General features: G+C 37.9%; 2 protein-coding genes across 3 annotated transcripts in view; both read right to left on the bottom strand.

Annotated features, from left to right (window-relative positions):
• The window catches only part of LOC133645885 (transcription factor 23-like), a 7,934-nt gene extending 4,823 nt beyond the window's left edge, over positions 1-3,111 (bottom strand). The window contains exon 1 of one of the 2 annotated variants that reach the window (XM_062040811.1): positions 2,231-3,111. In XM_062040811.1, coding sequence (XP_061896795.1) covers positions 2,231-2,374 — 144 coding nt within the window. In that variant the 5' untranslated portion in view covers positions 2,375-3,111. The remainder of the gene's footprint in view (positions 1-2,230) is intronic. The other variant, XM_062040812.1, reaches the window with a different exon arrangement.
• Positions 3,112-15,809: 12,698 nt separating this feature from the next.
• The window catches only part of ephx1 (epoxide hydrolase 1, microsomal (xenobiotic)), a 31,523-nt gene continuing 28,335 nt past the window's right edge, over positions 15,810-18,997 (bottom strand). The window contains exons 8-9 of the mRNA XM_062043284.1: positions 17,462-17,584; positions 15,810-16,225 (exon numbers count right to left, since the gene is read on the bottom strand). Of these exons, the coding sequence (XP_061899268.1) occupies positions 16,015-16,225; positions 17,462-17,584 (334 nt within the window). The 3' untranslated portion in view covers positions 15,810-16,014. The remainder of the gene's footprint in view (positions 16,226-17,461; positions 17,585-18,997) is intronic.

The raw sequence follows: 18,997 nt of genomic DNA, 5'->3' as shown, positions 1-18,997 counted from the left end.
CTAGCCCACTGCAGACACATGCAGAAATCAACAAGGAATCGAAAAGTATTAAATCTGTGACAAAAATAATATCCGCTCTGTCTAAATGATACCGTTTGATCAGCTGCTTGTCATAAAAAAAAAACTAAAACATTGTTCCATTCTCTGAACGTTCGCGCACATCTCTCTCGCCTCAGTGCCATCCCCTGCTGGCAACTCCTAACCACTTAAGACACCTCTGAAGGTCTCTTAAATATCGTGGAGAGTAGGAGTGATTCTTAGACTTAAGAACGTCGATAAAAAGCTTTTATTCTTAAGTTTGAGAGTAGGACTAAATTTCGCAAATTCTCAGGACTTAAGTGTAAAATGGCACTCTAAGAAGCTTGATAAGTACGGCCCGTGGTGTCCTCCGGACCAAAGAGGAAAAGAACCATCCGGACATGTTCTAGGGTGAAAGTGTAAAAGGCAGCATGTGTGATGGTATGGGGGTGTATTAGTGGTCGAGACATGGGTAACTTACACATCTGTGAAGGCACCATTAATGCTGAAAGGTACATACAGCTTTTGGAGCAACATATGTTGTTATCATTGACGCCCCTGCTTATTTCAGCAAGACAATGCCAAGCCAGGTGTTACAACAGTCATAGTAAAAGAGTGCGGGTACTAGACTGGCCTGCCTGTAGTCCAGACATTGAGGCTAAAATCTGAGAAGGGAGACTGTTGAACAACTTAAGCTGTACATCAAGCAAGAATGGGAAAGAATTCCACTTCAAAAATGTGTCTCCTCACTTCCCAAACCTTTACTGAGTGTTGTTAAAAGGAAAGGCCATGTAACACACTGGTAAAAAAAAATGCCTTTTTTGCAATGTGTTGCTGCCATTACATTCTAAATTCATGATTATTTGCAAAAAGTGTAAACATGAAATATCTTGTCTTTGCAGTCTATTCAATTGAATATAAGTTGAAAAGGATTTGTTGTATTCTCTTTTTATTGACCATTTACACAACGTGACAACTTCACTGGCTTTTGGGGGTTTGGATAACAGTTTTTTGTCAAAAATAAATACTTAAATATGTGTTTGACTTATGATTTCAAAGCAAATGATCCATCAAATTGTACACTGTAAAAATGACAATAGATCTTTTGACCAAATTTACTGCAGTTTTTACAGCATATTCATGTCAATAGAAAAAAGAACTGCTGGGTTTTTTTTACAGTAAAATTCTGTCCATTAAGCTGCCAATTGTTTTTACACAAAAATTAACCTTTTTTTAATTTTTTTTTATTTTTTAATTTTTTTAAAGAGTGATTACTGGAAAAGCAGTACGATAAGAAACTGGCAGCTCAGTTGCCAGAATAAAAAAAAACAGTAGTACTGTTTTTCCATTCACAGTAATAGTTTGTAAAAAAGTAGCATACATTTTACAGTAAAAGTCTGGCAACTAAGCCGCCAGTTTTTTCCCGTAGTACTGTTTTTCCATTTGCCGTAGTAATGTGTTGTAGAAAAAAACACTGTTAATTTTACAATAAATAAACAGTTTTTTATTGTGAAATCTACAGATTTTACATATACTGTACATATGTATATATATATATATATATATATATATATATATATATATATACATATACATATATATATATATACATATATATATATATACATATATATATATACATATACATATATATATATACATATATATATACATATATATATATATATACATATACATATATATATACATATACATATATATATATACATATATATATATATACATATATATATATACATATACATATATATATACATATACATATATATATATACATATATATATATATACATATATATATATACATATATATATATGTATATATATATATATATATATATATATACATATATACATATATATATATATACATATATATATACATATATATATATATACATATATATATACATATATATATATATATATATATATATATATATATATATATATATATATATATATATATATATATAAGGGTTCCAATAACTATTGGATTGGTTTTGAAAATGAAAAAATATCAAAATGTTTACCTTGAATATATTATTCTTCTGGTGCATATTTGATAGCTCATAAAAACATGAATATATTTAGTTTGTAGACATATGATGGTTGATCATGTTCTCTGCTATGAATAAAAGGTGTTGGTGTGGAATATTGAGGACAATTAAAGATGAAGAAATGAACTCACCCAATCCCGACTGGCGCGAACACTCTGCCTGCGTCTGTGCGGGCACCGAGGACCGCCGCTTGCTGGGGGTCTCTGGATGGGAGGCTCCGCCGGCTGGTGGCTGGCGGCGACCGCCGTGATGCTCTCCAGATGACTTCCTGCCATGTGTGGTCAGAGGAGAGAAGATACGGACCCGTCCTCACCTCACTTTTTGTCAACGCCGACGAGGCCGGACTCTTGCGGGACGTTCAAAATGCCGCCGCCGAGTGCATCTTCCCCCAATGAAGTCGTCCACGCGGGTCTCTGTGGGGACCCTCCACCAGAACCAGAACCTGGAAGGTCTGCAGGCAGCCACGTCTTGGAGTGAGGTAATGTGGGAACCTTCATGTGGTACTTATCTGGGCTGTCCGCTTGTCCTGATCCTCCCCTGGGTCTTTGGCTGCCAAGAAGAGCAGGGGGAGTGCAGGACTAGACGGGGGTCCCGAGTCAGGGCATTCCGGGGGGCTTGGGAAACTGGAAGGCTGACGTAACAGCTGGACTCGGGCGGAGTTGGAGGGTCAGGGGCAGAGCGACATCGATAGTCCAAAGAGTGTTCCGCGCTATTTAGGAACTACTAAGTACTACTAATTCATTTTGTGATCCCTCATGAAGACATTCATTGACAACACAGGAAGTACTTGACCAACGTCACCCATTGGTCCATCAGTTACCATAGTTACCAGACTATAAGGCGCACTTGAAATCCTTTTTTCTCCCTCAATAATCGACAGTGCGCCTAATGTACAAATTAATTTTGGTTGTGCTTACCGACCTCGAAGCTATTTTATTTGGTACATGGTGTAATAAGTGTGACTGTAATATGATGGCAGTCACACATAAGAGATACGTGTAGACTGCAATATGATGGCAGTCACACATAAGAGATACGTGTAGACTGCAATAGGATGGCAGTCACACATAAGAGATACGTGTAGACTGCAATATGATTGGCAGTCACACATAAGAGATACGTGTAGACTGCAATATGATGGCAGTCACACATAAGAGATATGTGTAGACTGCAATATGATGGCAGTCACACATAAGAGATACATGTAGACTGCAATATGATGGCAGTCAGGCATAAGAGATACGTGTAGACTGCAATATGATGGCAGTCACACATAAGAGATACGTGTAGACTGCAATATGATTGGCAGTCACACATAAGAGATACGTGTAGACTGCAATATGATGGCAGTCACACATAAGAGATATGTGTAGACTGCAATATGATGGCAGTCACACATAAGAGATACATGTAGACTGCAATATGATGGCAGTCACACATAAGAGATACGTGTAGACTGCAATATGATGGCAGTCACACATAAGAGATACATGTAGACCGCAATATGATGGCAGTCACGCATAAGAGATACGTGTAGACCGCAATATGATGGCAGTCACACATAAGAGATACGTGTAGACTGCAATATGATGGCAGTCACACATAAGAGATACGTGTAGACCGCAATATGATGGCAGTCACACATAAGAGATACGTGTAGACTGCAATAGGATGGCAGTCACACATAAGAGATACGTGTAGACTGCAATATGATGGCAGTCACACATAAGAGATACGTGTAGACTGCAATATGATGGCAGTCACACATAAGAGATACGTGTAGACTGCAATATGATGGCAGTCACACATAAGAGATACGTGTAGACTGCAATATGATGGCAGTCACACATAAGAGATACGTGTAGACTGCAATATGATGGCAGTCACACATAAGAGATACGTGTAGACTGCAATAGGATGGCAGTCACACATAAGAGATACGTGTAGACTGCAATATGATTGGCAGTCACACATAAGAGATACGTGTAGACTGCAATATGATGGCAGTCACACATAAGAGATACGTGTAGACTGCAATATGATGGCAGTCACACATAAGAGATACGTGTAGACTGCAATATGATGGCAGTCACACATAAGAGATACGTGTAGACTGCAATATGATGGCAGTCACACATGAGATAAAAATATTGATGTAATCATATTAGTATCGAATATATACTCTATTGTACTTGGTATCATTACAGTGGATGTCAGGTGTAGATCCACACATGGCATTTGTTTACATTGTGACGCCGGTGAGCTATTGTATCCTCCTACGGTGTGTAGTGAAGCATGTTTAGCTATTCCTCATCCTCCAGTGATAATGATACGTGTAAGAAACGTACTTTATTCGTCGCCATGGAGACCAGGATTAGTGATTTAGCAGTAGCTAAAACACTGCCGGATGGTGTTTCAGTGTTATAACTTCACCTTCATCTTTACTTTTTACACCAAAATGCGTCCATTCTCCCTTTTCTGCCTACACACTGTGTCTGCTTGTAAGTACTCTGTGTGTGTGCGCTGCCCAACATGCTCCTTTGCTGGTAAAACCGTCATGATGCTAAATTTCCCACTGGTTTCCTTTAATGTGATGTTCTTAAGTGTAATAATTACTGTTGTTGTAGGAGAACTGCTCTGTTACAGTTTAGTCTTTTTTAGAAACACCAAAGGTTGTTTCAAATGCGTCACTTTGGTCCAAATAAGACGTCGTCGTGAAATAACTGATTGTATTTTATTTGTCATCATCATGCAATACATGTTCAACTTTGTTATGTAAAAATATATACCCTATTTTCCGGACTATAAGCCGCCACTTTTTTTCCCCAAGCTTTGTACTCTGCGGCTTATACTCAGGTGCGGCTAATCTGTGGATTTTTCATCGCTAACGGCTAAATTACGGAATGGATAAAGCAAAAAAATGTTAAATGTACTAAAATGAACCACTTTAAAAAACTTTTCAGACTCAAAGTGTTTACAATTTGTCGTTTTACTGCCACTGTTCAGACACAATTAAGGAATAAACATTTACTTTATGTAAATATCTCATTTCATAACATACCTGTAAATATCTGTGGCTTAAATGTGGAAAATATATTTTTTACTTCTAAAATTGAGTGGGTGCGGCTTATAGTCCAGAATGTTGGTCATTCAGTACAGGAAATCAACCTTTATTTATTGATATTGACAATGTGGATAAACATTTAGATCACTTCAATCAAAAATAAAGATTTTGAATGTGTTAGAAGAAAAAAGTAATTGTCAAATTAAAACAAAGTACTTAAATATAAGTTTACTGTAGAGAAAGGAAACAAGTACTCAAAATTAGATGACTCCTACCAATCGATTTGGGACACACAACACTGTCAACATGTGCACACTTAGGGCCCCGTCCTCCCAAGTGCACACTTAGGGCCCCGTCCTCCCGTGTGCACACTTAGGGCCCCGTCCTCCCGTGTGCACACTTAGGGACCCGTCCTCCCGTGTGCACACTTAGGGCCCCGTCTTCCCGTGTGCACACTTAGGGCCCCGTCTTCCCGTGTGCACACTTAGGGCCCCGTCCTCCCGTGTGCACACTTAGGCACCGATCCTCCCGTGTGCACACTTAGGGACCGATCCTCCCGTGTGCACACTTAGGGACCGATCCTCCCGTGTGCACACTTAGGGACCGATCCTCCCGTGTGCACACTTAGGCACCGATCCTCCCGTGTGCACACTTAGGCACCGATCCTCCCGTGTGCACACTTAGGGACCGATCCTCTCGTGTGCACACTTAGGGACCGATCCTCCCGTGTGCACACTTAGGGACCGATCCTCCCGTGTGCACACTTAAGGACCGATCCTCCCGTGTGTACACTTAGGCACCGATCCTCCCGTGTGTACACTTAGGCACCGATCCTCCCGTGTGTACACTTAGGCACCGATCCTCCCGTGTGCACACTTAGGGACCGATCCTCCCCTGTGCACACTTAGGGACCGATCCTCCCGTGTGTACACTTAGGGACCGATCCTCCCGTGTGTACACTTAGGCACCGATCCTCCCGTGTGCACACTTAGGCACCGATCCTCCCGTGTGCACACTTAGGGACCGATCCTACCGTGTGCACACTTAGGGACCGATACTCCCGTGTGCACACTTAGGGACCGATACTCCCGTGTGCACACTTAGGGACCGACACTCCCGTGTGCACACTTAGGCACCGATCCTCCCGTGTGCACACTTAGGGACCGATCCTCCCGTGTGCACACTTAGGCACCGATCCTCCCGTGTGCACACTTAGGGACCGATCCTCCCGTGTGCACACTTAGGGACCGATCCTCCCGTGTGCACACTTAGGCACCGATCCTCCCGTGTGCACACTTAGGCACCGATCCTCCCGTGTGTACACTTAGGCACCGATCCTCCCGTGTGCACACTTAGGCACCGATCCTCCCGTGTGCACACTTAGGGACCGATCCTCCCGTGTGCACACTTAGGCACCGACCCTCCCGTGTGCACACTTAGGGATCGATCCTCCCGTGTGCACACTTAGGGACCGATCCTCCCGTGTGCACACTTAGGGACCGATCCTCCCGTGTGCACACTTAGGGACCGATCCTCCCGTGTGCACACTTAGGGACCGATCCTCCCGTGTGCACACTTAGGGATCGATCCTCCCGTGTGCACACTTAGGGACCGATCCTCCCGTGTGCACACTTAGGGATCGATCCTCCCGTGTGCACACTTAGGGATCGATCCTCCCGTGTGCACACTTAGGGACCGATCCTCCCGTGTGCACACTTAGGGACCGATCCTCCCGTGTGCACACTTAGGGACCGATACTCCCGTGTGCACACTTAGGGACCGATACTCCCGTGTGCACACTTAGGGACCGATCCTCCCGTGTGCACACTTAGGGACCGATCCTCCCGTGTGCACACTTAGGGACCGATCCTCCCGTGTGCACACTTAGGGACCGATCCTCCCGTGTGCACACTTAGGGACCGATCCTCCCGTGTGCACACTTAGGGACCGATCCTCCCGTGTGCACACTTAGGGACCGATCCTCCCGTGTGCACACTTAGGGACCGATCCTCCCATGTGCACACTTAGGGACCGATCCTCCCATGTGCACACTTAGGGACCGATCCTCCCGTGTGAAAATGTGAAGAAAAAAGTAATCTGTATTGGAAATGTTGGCCTTAAATATACTTTGTACAAGATGGATACCATCATTTATCAATTTTTTTACGTAATTTTTTTATATACATGTTACAGGTTATGTATATTTTATTATTGAATGTATCAAATGTGATGAATATTTAACGGACCACAATGGAAACAAGCCTTTTAGCTTTTTGTGCCATCCATTTACTTTTTTAAAGTATTACATGGATTAAATTCTTTAAAATGTCAAACTTCTCAATGAAAAACCAAACCCAAGTCCAACCTTTGTTTACAAACTATGCACGCATTTGTGTGAATGTGTCACACGTTTGTCAAACAAGTGAGTCCTCAGATGAAGTTGTGTAATATTAAAGTCAGTATTATCTATGAAGGCCGTGTCAGTTGTTTAAGATAAAAAACACTCGGTCTAAAGATGCATTTATGAAAATGTCCTGTGAGGAAGTTTGAAGTCCTTTACAGCTGATACAACAAAATCACTTGTGTGTGTGTGTGTGTGTGTGTCTCTCTTCGGTCTTTGTACTCTTCATATTGTTTAAATGTTGCCCCTTTTCGTACATACTCATTTATCATACAGGAGTACATAACAAGTTAGTCCTGTTCAAGGTAAAATCGAGTTCCTAACAAAGACTCTAACACTATGGTGACTCAGTCTTAGAGTTCTTTCTTTTTTGTTGTTGAGTACGATTGCAAAATAATCCACCTTTGGGCCAAAGAAAGTTGTGAGTGTCAGCACTCGTACAAAAGGTGGAGTCGGCGAGACTCTTCACGCACCTTCAATAAGTCTTCAATAAGGTCAAAGTGATGTTAATTTATCAATGTCATTCATCATTTACACGTATTTCACATTGGTTTCTGCATGTCAAACTATAACTAGATGAGGTGTGAATGCTCCAATGCTGACGTTGAACTGAAATGCTGACAGAATGTAGTATGAATATAGGAATAGTTTGAATGTTGAAGAGTTTAAATTTCTAGGAAAACCGGAATTTTGGTTTGGAACTTGGGGAAGCGGGATTTTTTTTTTTTAAATGATTAGGAGCATGAATGTCCTGAATGAGCTGAATTGATTGGTGTTGGAATTGTTTGAATCGGTCAAGAAATGTTGAATTAGTAACAGTTTTTTAATTGAGAAATTCCTGGAATTTCGGAAAAAACAGGAATTTTTCAGGTTCCTTAACCAACTTGGTTTTTGTCCTGAATATGAGGAGTGTTTTGACAGTGGAACAGTTGAAATAGGTTGAAAAATGTAAAAAAGGAGTAGTCGAACTTAAGAAGGGTGAAAATAGGTTACCAAAAAAAACGGAAATTCCTGGAAATTTGTTGAACGTAGAAAGATGGTATTTTGAATTTCCAGGATGGTGGAATATGTTGAAGATGGAATGGTTTGAATTGGTTGAAAAATTTGGAAATGGTGGAAGTTTGAAAAATGGCCAATTCATTTTTAATAGGGAAAATGTCCCTAAAAACTGTAAATTCTACAAAATCCTGGAATTTTTTTTTAGAATTGTTGAAGGAGAGCACACAATTCCTGAACAGGCTGAATATTTAGAAGTTGTAACGATTTAAATTAGATCACAAATATGGAAGTTGTGGAATTTTGAAAAATGTCCCATTCATTTCAATGGGAAGTTCATAAAAATGTGGGAATTCCGGGAAAACTGGGAATTTTTCTAGTTCCTTAACCAACTTGTGAAGTGAAGTGAAGTGAATTACATTTATATAGCGCTTTTTCTCAAGTGACTCAAAGCGCTTTACATTGTGAAACCCAATATCTAAGTTACATTTAAACCAGTGTGGGTGGCACTGGGAGCATGTGGGTAAAGGGTCTTGCCCAAGGACACAACGACAGTGACTAGGATGGCGGAAGCGGGGATCGAACCTGCAACCCTCAAGTTGCTGGTACGGCCGCTCTACCAACCGAGCTATACCGCCCCACAAATACTTGGTTTTTGTCCTGAATATGAGGAGTGTTTTGACGGTGGAACAGTTGAAATGGGTTGAAAAATATAAAAAAGGAGTAGTCGAACTTAAGAAGGGTGAAAATAGGTTACAAAAAAAACAGGAATTCCTGGAAATTTTCTGAACGTGGAAAAATGGTAGTTTGAATGTCCAGGGTGAGTTGAATGTGTTGAAGGTAAAATGGTTTGAATCGGATGAAAAATGTGGGAATTGTGGAACTTATAAGAATGTCCCATTCATTTTAATGGGAATTTCCCCCAAATTTGGGAATGTCGGGAAAAGCGGAATTTTTTTTGAAAATGGTATAAAAAATAAACAAACTTGAATGAGTTGAAATGGTTGGTGTTGGAATTTATCAAGTCGTTCGAGAAATGTTGAAGTAGTAACATTTTGTATTGAGAAATGTTATTGCGGAATTCCTGGAATTTCGGTATAACCGGGAATTTTTCCAGTTCAAAAAACAGCTTCGTTGTTTGTCCTGATTAAGAGGAATGTTTTGACGATGGTGGAAGTTTGAAAAATGGACAATTCATTTTGAAAGGGGAAAATGTCCCTAAAAACTGGGAATTATAGGAAATCCGGGATATTTTTTTTAGAATTGTTGGAGAGCACGCAATTCCTGAACAGGCTGAATATTTTGAAGTTGAAAAGGTTTAAATTAGATGAAAAATTAAGGAGTTGTGGAATTTTGAAAAATGTCTCATTCATTTCAATGGGAATTTCATAAAAATTTGGGAATTCCGGGAAATTAAGAATTTTTTTGAAAATGGTAAAAAAAAACTTGAATGTTCTGAACAAGTGGGTATTGGGATTTTTCAAAACGGCCGAGAAATGTTGAAGTAGTAACATTTTTAATTGAGAAATGGTATTACAGAATTCCTGGAATTTCGGTAAGACCTGGGAATTTTTCCAGTTAAAAAAACAACTTTGTTTTTTGTCCTGATTAAGAGGAATGTTTCGACGGTGGAACGATTGAAGTGGGTTGAAAAATGTGGGAGGAGTATTCCACAGAAAAAAGGGTGAAAATAGGGTTTGGAAATTTGGGAATTCCTGGAATTTTTTTAACTTTGAAAAATGAAAGTTTGAATTTCCGGGACGATGGATTATGTTGAATGAAGGTGGAATGGTTTGAAAAATGTGGAAATGGTGGAAGTTTAAAAAATGGCCAATTCATTTTGAATGGGAAAAATGTCCCTAAAAATTGGAAATTCTACAAAATCTGGGAATTTAAATTTTTTTTTATTGAAGTAGAGCACACAATTCCTGAACAGGCTGAATATTTTGAAGTTGGAACGATTTAAATTAGATCACAAATGTGGGACTTGTGAAATTTTGTAAAATGTCCCATTCATTTCAATGGGAATTTCATAAAAATGTAGGAATTAAGGGAAAAGAGGGAATTTTTTTGAAAATGGTAAAAAACTTGAATGTTGTGTTGGAGTAGGAATTTTTCAAAACGGTCGAGAAATGTTGAAGTCGTAACATTTTTAATTGAGAAATGGTATTACGGAATTCCTGGAATTTTGAGAAAACCGGGAATTTTTGCCAGTTAAATCTTTTTTTTTTGTCCTGATTAAGAGGAATGTTTTGACGGTGGAACGGTTGAAGTGGGTTGAAAAATGTGGGAGGAGTATTCCACAGAAAAAAGGGTGAAAATAGGGTTTGGAAATTTGGGAATTCCTGGAATTTTTTTAACTTTGAAAAATGAAAGTTTGAATTTCCGGGAAGATGGATTATGTTGAAGGTGGAATGGTTTGAAAAATGTGGAAATGGTGGAAGTTTAAAAAATGGCCAATTCATTTTGAATGGGAGAAATGTCCCTAAAAACTGGAAATTCTACGAAATCTGGGAATTTTTAAATTTTTTTTATTGAAGTAGAGCACACAATTCCTGAACAGGCTGAATATTTTGAAGTTGGAACGATTTAAATTAGATCACAAATGTGGGACTTGTGAAATTTTGTAAAATGTCCCATTCATTTCAATGGGAATTTCATAAAAATGTGGGAATTAAGGGAAAAGAGGGAATTTTTTTGAAAATGGTAAAAAACTTGAATGTTGTGTTGGAGTAGGAATTTTTCAAAACGGTCGAGAAATGTTGAAGTCGTAACATTTTTAATTGAGACATGGTATTACGGAATTCCTGGAATTTTGGGAAAACCGGGAATTTTTGCCAGTTAAAACTTTTTTTTTGTCCTGATTAAGAGGAATGTTTTGACAATGGAATGGTTAAAGAGGGTTGAAAACTGTGGAAGGAGTAGTCGCCACACAAAAGGGTGAAAACAGGGTTTGGAATTCTGGCAATTCCTGGAATTATTTTTAACTTGGAAATATGATAGTTTGAATGTCCAGGATGAATGGAACATGTTGAAGGTGGAATGGTTTGAATAGGTTGAAAAATGTGGATATGGTGAAAGTTTGAAAAATGGCCAATTCATTTTGAATGGGAAAAATGTCCCTGAAAAAACCTGGAATTCTGGGAATTTTTCAAGGGAAAGCCCGCGATTCCCGAATAGGCTGAACAGATTGAAGTTGTGGAAGGTAGAGCGTGCCAAAATCTGGAGAAGAGGAAGAAGAATAAATAGGTGAATTTAGGTGTAGAAAAGCGTGTGTGAATGTGTTACTACTTATAAAAAAATGTTTTTCATATTTTTAGGTGTCTGAAACCGATTAATTGAATTTACGATTTGGTTTTGGTCGCATCTTTTGGAGCAAATAACGCTGAAAAACCGACTGCATTTCATCATTTGTGATCAATAGTGTCCCACATGAAGGATGTTTAGGTCTGCTGACATTCTGTGCACTTTCAATATTTAACTGTAAACCTTTTGCTTTATTTTTTTTAATGATATTCCCACACGTGCATTTTAATGTGGCAACTTTGTTGTAATCATGGTCATCTTTTTGTGCACCGTTTGTCTTTACTTCATCAACAAAAGTCAGTTTTGTTTTTTTTAACTACACAGAAGGGGATTAAAAAATTAATTGCAACATTCTATGGTTGTCCCAATACCAATATTTTGGTACCGGTACCAAAATGTATTTTAATACTTTTCTAAATAAAGGGGACCACAAAAAATGTCATTATTGTCTTTTTTTTAACAAAAAATGTTAGTGTACATGAAACATATGTTTATTATTGTCATTTAGACCTTAAATAAAATAGACAACTTGTCTTTTAGTAGTAAGTAAACAAACAAAGACTCCTAATTAGTCTGCTGACGTATGCAGTAACATATTGTGTCATTTATACACCTATTATTTTGTACACATTATGAGGGACAAACTGTAAAAAATGGATTATTAATCCACTTGTTCATTTACTGTTAATATCTGCTTATTTTCTGTTTTAACATGTTCTATAAAATGTAATAATCACTTATTCTTCTCTTGTTTGATACTTGACATTAGTTTTGGATGATACCACACATTTAGGTATGGATCCGATACCAAGTAGTTACAGGATCATACATTGGTCATATTCAAAGTCCTCATGTGTCCAGGGACATATTTACTGACTTTATAAACATAATATGAATTAAAAAAACAAAAAATGATTTTGTGACGATAAAAAATATTGATGATCATAGTAGTATTGACTAGATACGCTCCTGTACTTGGTATCATTACAGTGGATGTCAGGTGTAGATCCACCCATGGCATTTGTTTACATTGTGACGCCGGTGAGCTATTGTATCCTCCTCAATGTGTAGTGAAGCATGTTTAGCTAAGAAACTCACTTTATTTGTCGCCATGGAGACCAGGATTAGTGATTTAGAAGTAGCTAAAACACTGCGGATGGACGTTAGCCGGTAGCTAGCTAGCCATGTCTTGAAGCACCTTTTCATGAGGGTGTTTCAGTGTTATAAATTTAACCTTTATCTTTACTTTTTACACCAAAAAGCATCCATTCTCCCTTTTCTGCCTACACACTGTGTCTGCTTGTAAGTACTCTGTGTGTGTGCGCTGCCCAACATGCTCCTCTGCTCCTAAAACCAGCAATGTCACCACGTGCCGTCATGCCCTGTAAAAAAAAAAACCTGGTACTTTTCAAACAGCATAGTACTGTTTTTGATTCATTAGTACTGCGATACTATACGAGTACCGTACAACCCTAGTACACGGCATGATCTTTTTTTTTATCAATAAACAATTATTAATACGTGTGGTGAAGCCTCGCCTTTGTTTTATCAGTTGGAGGAATGCCTGCTCCACAACACCAGCAAGAGAGCTGACCTCATGTGTGCAGCTGCTGGCCTGCAAGGTTGCTGGGAGTCTCGGAGGAAGGTACCAACTATAAACACCAGTAGGGGGAAGCATAAACATATGCTGGACTTTTGCACTTTCTGACATTAATGGCGTTTTAGTCATAAGGGCTTGTTGTAACAGCTGTAAATAACATCAGTGCTGCCTCATTAAAAAAAAATGCAATAATAAGGAACTTCAGCGACATACTTTGTACTCAGGATTATAGTTTGTTGATTGAATAAACAATTGATTGATCTTTACGAATTCTGCCAAAGGCTGGAATTTTTTGATTAAAAATATTCCAAAAAATTGCGTGTCGTGATTTAATCACTCAAGAAATCCCGATTTTTTGATACTTAGAAAAAAATCTAAATTTTTGACACTTACAAAAAATTCTAACATTTTGACATTTGGAAAAAATCTAGACTTTTTGACACTTAGAAAAAAATCTGACTTTTTGCCAAAAAAATCCGGACTTTTTAACACTAACAAAAAAAATCCAGATTTTTTGACATTTACAAAAAAATCCTGACTTCTTGACACTTACAAAAAATTCTGACTTTTTAAAAATTCTAACATTTTGACATTTGACATTAAAAAAAAAATCAGATTTTTTGACACTTAAAAAAATTGTGACTTTTTGACAAAAAAAAAAACGGACTTTTTGACACTTACAAAAAAAATCCCGTCAAAAATGATAGAATTTTTAAAAAGTCAGAATTTTTTGTAAGTGTCAAGAAGTCAGGATTTTTTTCTAAGTGTCAAAAAATCGGGATTTTTTTTGTAAGTGTTAAAAAATCCCAATTTTTTTGGCAAAAAGTCTGGATTTTTTCTAAGTGTCAAAAAGTCAGATTTTTTTCTAAGAGTCAAAAAAATCGGAATTTCTTGAGTGGTTAAATCACGACACGCAATATTTTTTTATTTTTTAAATCAAACAATTCCAGCCTCCGCTGGATTTTTTCAAAATGTCAATATGTTATAATTTTTTCTAAGGGTCAAAAAGTCGGGATTTTTTCTAAGTGTCAAAAAGTCGAGATTTTTTCCAAATGTCAAAATGTTAAAGATTTTTCTAAGTGTGAAAAAGTCAGATTTTTTTCTAAGTGTCAAAAAATCGGGATTTCTTGAGTGGTTAAATCACGACACGCAATTTTTTTGAATTTTTTGAATCAAACAATTCCAGCCTCCGCTGGATTTTTTTCCAAATGTCAAAATGTTATAATTTTTTCTAAGTGTCAAATAGTCTGGATTTTTCCCAAGTGTCAAAAAGTTATGATTTTTTGTAAGTGTCAAAAAATCGGGACTTTTTACTAAGTGTCAGAAAATCTGGATTTTTTTTTGTAAGTGCCAAAAAGTTGGGATTTTTTTTGTCAAAAAGACAGGATTTTTTGTAAGTGTCAAAAAGTCTGGATTTTTTTTGTCAAAAAGACAGGATTTTTTCCAAATGTCAAAATGTTACAATTTTTTCTAAGTGTCAAAAAGTCAGGATTTTTTCTAAGTGTCAAAAAGTCGGGATTTTTTCCAAATGTCCAAATGTTAGAATTTTTTCTAAGTGTCAGAAGTCAGGATTTTTTCCAAATGTCAAAAGGCCAGGATTTTTTCCAAATGTCAAAATGTTAGAATTTTTTCGAAGTGTCAAAAAGTCTGGATTTTTTTTGTCAAAAAGACAGGATTTTTTCCAAATGTCAAAATGTTAGAATTTTTTCTAAGTGTCAAAAAGTCGGGATTTTTTCCAAATGTCAAAATGTTAGAATTTTTTCTAAGTGTCAAGAAGTCAGGATTTTTTCCAAATGTCAAAAGGCCAGGATTTTTTCCAAATGTCAAAATGTTAGAATTTTTTCGAAGTGTCAAAAAGTCTGGATTTTTTTTGTCAAAAAGACAGGATTTTTTCCAAATGTCAAAATGTTAGAATTTTTTCTAAGTGTCAAAAAGTCGGGCTTTTTTCCAAATGTCAAAATGTTAGAATTTTTTGTAAGTGTCAAGAAGTCAGGATTTTTTCCAAATGTCAAAAGGCCAGGATTTTTTCCAAATGTCAAAATGTTAGAATTTTTTCCAAGTGTCAAGAAGTCAGGATTTTTAACCAGAAAAAAAATTGGAGTTGCCACAAAAGACATTTCCAGATGTTCAATCGACACTCCACTGCCATCTGGCGGCCGAAGTGAATAGTGCACTCCCCCAATGTGTCACGTTTCATGTGTCAGGTAAATTAATTCCCCTTCCTACTGTGGTACCAAGCTTAATGGTCTGCAGAATGTCCACCTTCATTTTAAGCACAAATAGGTCTGGGTTCTTAAGGGTTCAAAGGATTATCAAGACTGAAATAAAATGACATTTTAAAATAAAGATTCAATGTAGTACAAGTACATTTATTAAGGCTTTTCCAAACTAACCGTGGCGTTCAGAACCTGCCTCAAGAACGTCTGTCATATGAAAGGTTGGAAATAAAGCTTGTTTTAGGTTTAATAGATGGGATTATGCTAACCCGTTGCGTGTGGAAAACATGCTAATGTTGAAAATATTCCTTCACACTTCCTCCAGTTGACCACTAACGTGCCTTGGTCTTCTCCACTCTGCAGATGAAGTTGTGAAGGTCTTCGGCCATCAGCTGGGGTTCCTCCATGGCTGCAAAGTGACCTCCGCGAGCCATGGGTGTGTAGGTGAGAAGATTATGGAACTTCTGTTGGACCCACAACTTGGGGCTGTGCATCAGCTCGTCAGGGAAGGATGCAAACCCAGTGGGCACGCACACCGGTATCCTGGGACAAGTCCATAAGTGTGCATAGTCAGCCTACACTGTGTCCATACTGAATCAAACATTCCTGTTCAGGACAGTGGAACGCGTTCAAGTCGCCGTCCCCGAGTTTGACTCCAACATTCCCAAAACCAACCATTGTCTGCACATGTGACTTTGGTCAGAGACTAGGGTTGTCCCAATACTAATATTTTGGTACTGGTACCAAATTGTATTTCGATACTTTTTTAAATAAAGGGGACCACAAAAAAATTACATTATTGGCTTTATTACAAACAATCTTAGTGTACATGAAACATATGTTTATTATTGTAATTTAGTCCTTAAATAAAATAGTGAACATACTAGACAACTTGTCTTTTAGTAGTAAGTAAACAAATAAAGACGTCTAATTAGTCTGCTGACGTATGCAGTAACATATTGTGTCATTTATACACCTATTATTTTGTACACATTATGAGGGACAAACTGTAAAAATTGATTATTAATCTACATGTTCATTTACTGTTAATATCTGCTTATTTTCTGTTTTAACACGTTCTATCTACACTTCTGTTAAAATGTAATAATCACTTATTTTTCTCTTCTTTGATACTTTACATTAGTTTTGGATGATACCACACATTTAGGTATGGATCCGATACCAAGTAGTTACAGGATCATACGATGGTCATATTCAAAGTCCTCATGTGTCCAGGGACATATTTACTGACTTTATAAACATAATGTGAATTTTAAAAAACCGAAAAAAAGATTTTGTGATGCTAAAAAAAGTAAGTTATTTACAATATGCAATAAAATCCAAAACAAATTGTCATAATTTTTGCAACAAAACAGGCAACAAATAGAATGTGAGAAAAAAAACTTGCTTGTGATGTTTTCAGAATTCCGGCGTTCATGAATGCACCTCGCTAGCATTGACAGTGATGGGTACATAATAAGAAAGTCTTGTTGTACCTGCTGACTTTTAACGTGTTATGGTGGGCAATAAAGAGTGTCAAGATGCTACAGTGAGACCATATTTCCACTTTTTTCCAGTCTTGCTACTACTACTGGTGCCATTATGAAGCACAGTTTTGGCACCCATCCCTATTGAGGAGTTGGATGAACTAAACGGAGTCCACTTAAACAGGTTCCACTGTAATGCATTTGTTTTCATTTTACTTTAGGAGATATATGTTCGGAATTACCTAACATCCTTCTACAATGGAGGAGACGTTACGAAAACAGCGAGACTTACTTCATGTGCGGACGATTGAGGCCTTTGGAAAAGTTCTCCTTGTAGAACCTCATTGAGGGAATGATGCAGCCTGATGTCCAGTAGATCATCACGTTGGTCAGCAGGTCATCCAGAGAGAACTTCCTTCAATGCACACGTACAAACAAGGTCAGTTGATGCAACCACACAAATCTGCTGCATGAGCTACTCGGCAACAGGTGCTAAATACTGTGTGCAAACGGAAAAAATGTTTTGTTATTTATTTACTATTATTAGACACTGGAAGGTACCCCACCCTAAACAGAACATCACCGCCCCACATAAGTACCAATATGTTTACCTGCACCCAAAAATTTTTTTTTGACTGGATTTGGTTGGAACTAGCTTTTTAAAAGAATGGGATTAATATACGTAAGGGGTGCCCTTTACGTCGATCGCCAGCTACGACTGGTAGCTCGCAAAGGGTGTGTCAGTCGATCAGCAGCCAGGCATTAAAAATGATGGATTCAATCTTCACCAAGACGTGACTTGATTGACATTCACCCACACAACATCTCATCTGCTGATGTTGTGATCTACATCATCTAATGCAGCGATTTTCAACCACTGTGCCGCGGCACACTAGTGTGCCGTGGGAGATTATCTAATTTCACCTATTTGGGTTAAGAATATTTTTTGCAAACCAGTAATTATAGTCTGCAAATGATGTGTTGTTGTTGAGTGTCGGTGCTGTCTAGAGATCAGAGTAACCGTGTAATACTCTTCCATATCAGTAGGTGGCAGCCGGTAGCTAATTGCTTTGTAGATGTCGGAATTGATTGATTGATTGAAACTTTTATTAGTAGATTGCACAGTTCAGTACATATTCCGTACAATTGACCACTAAATGGTAACACCCCACTAAGTTTTTCAACTTGTTTAAGTCGGGGTCCATGTAAATCAGCAAAAAACAGCGGGAAGCAGTGTGTAGGCAAAAAAGGTGTCTAATGCTTAAACCAAAAATAAACAAAAGGTGAGTGCCCCTAAGAAAAGGTATAGAAGCTTAGGGAAGGCTATGCAGAACAAAACAAACTGAACTGGCTACAAAGTAAACAAAAACAGAATGCTGGACGACAGCAAAGACTTACTGTGGAGCAAAGACAAAGTACATCCGAACATGGCATGACAATCAACAATGTCCCCACAAAGAAAGATAAAAACAACTGAAATATTCTTAATTGCTAAAACAAAGTAGATGCGGGAAATATCGCTTAAAGGAAGACATGAAACTGCTACAGGAAAATACCAAAAAAAGCCACCAAAATAGGAGCGCAAGACAAGAACTAAAACACTACACAGAGGAAAACAGCAAAAAAAAAAAAAAAAAAAAAGTCACGGCGTGATGTGACAGGTGGTGACAGTACACCTACTTTGAGACAAGAGCTATATTGATGCATGCTTGGTTATGGTTTAAAGTCATATCCAACAATTGCGACAACGACTTTTTACTATCTACTGAGTTTAGTTTTTTAATGATTTCTGCTGGTGGTGTGCCTCCGGATTTTTTAAACGCAAAAA

This window comes from Entelurus aequoreus, linkage group LG03 (genome assembly GCF_033978785.1).
Source record: "Entelurus aequoreus isolate RoL-2023_Sb linkage group LG03, RoL_Eaeq_v1.1, whole genome shotgun sequence".
Taxonomy (NCBI): domain Eukaryota; kingdom Metazoa; phylum Chordata; class Actinopteri; order Syngnathiformes; family Syngnathidae; genus Entelurus; species Entelurus aequoreus.
The sequence above is the reverse complement of the archived record's forward strand: the minus strand, read 5'-3'. Positions and strand labels throughout refer to the sequence as shown.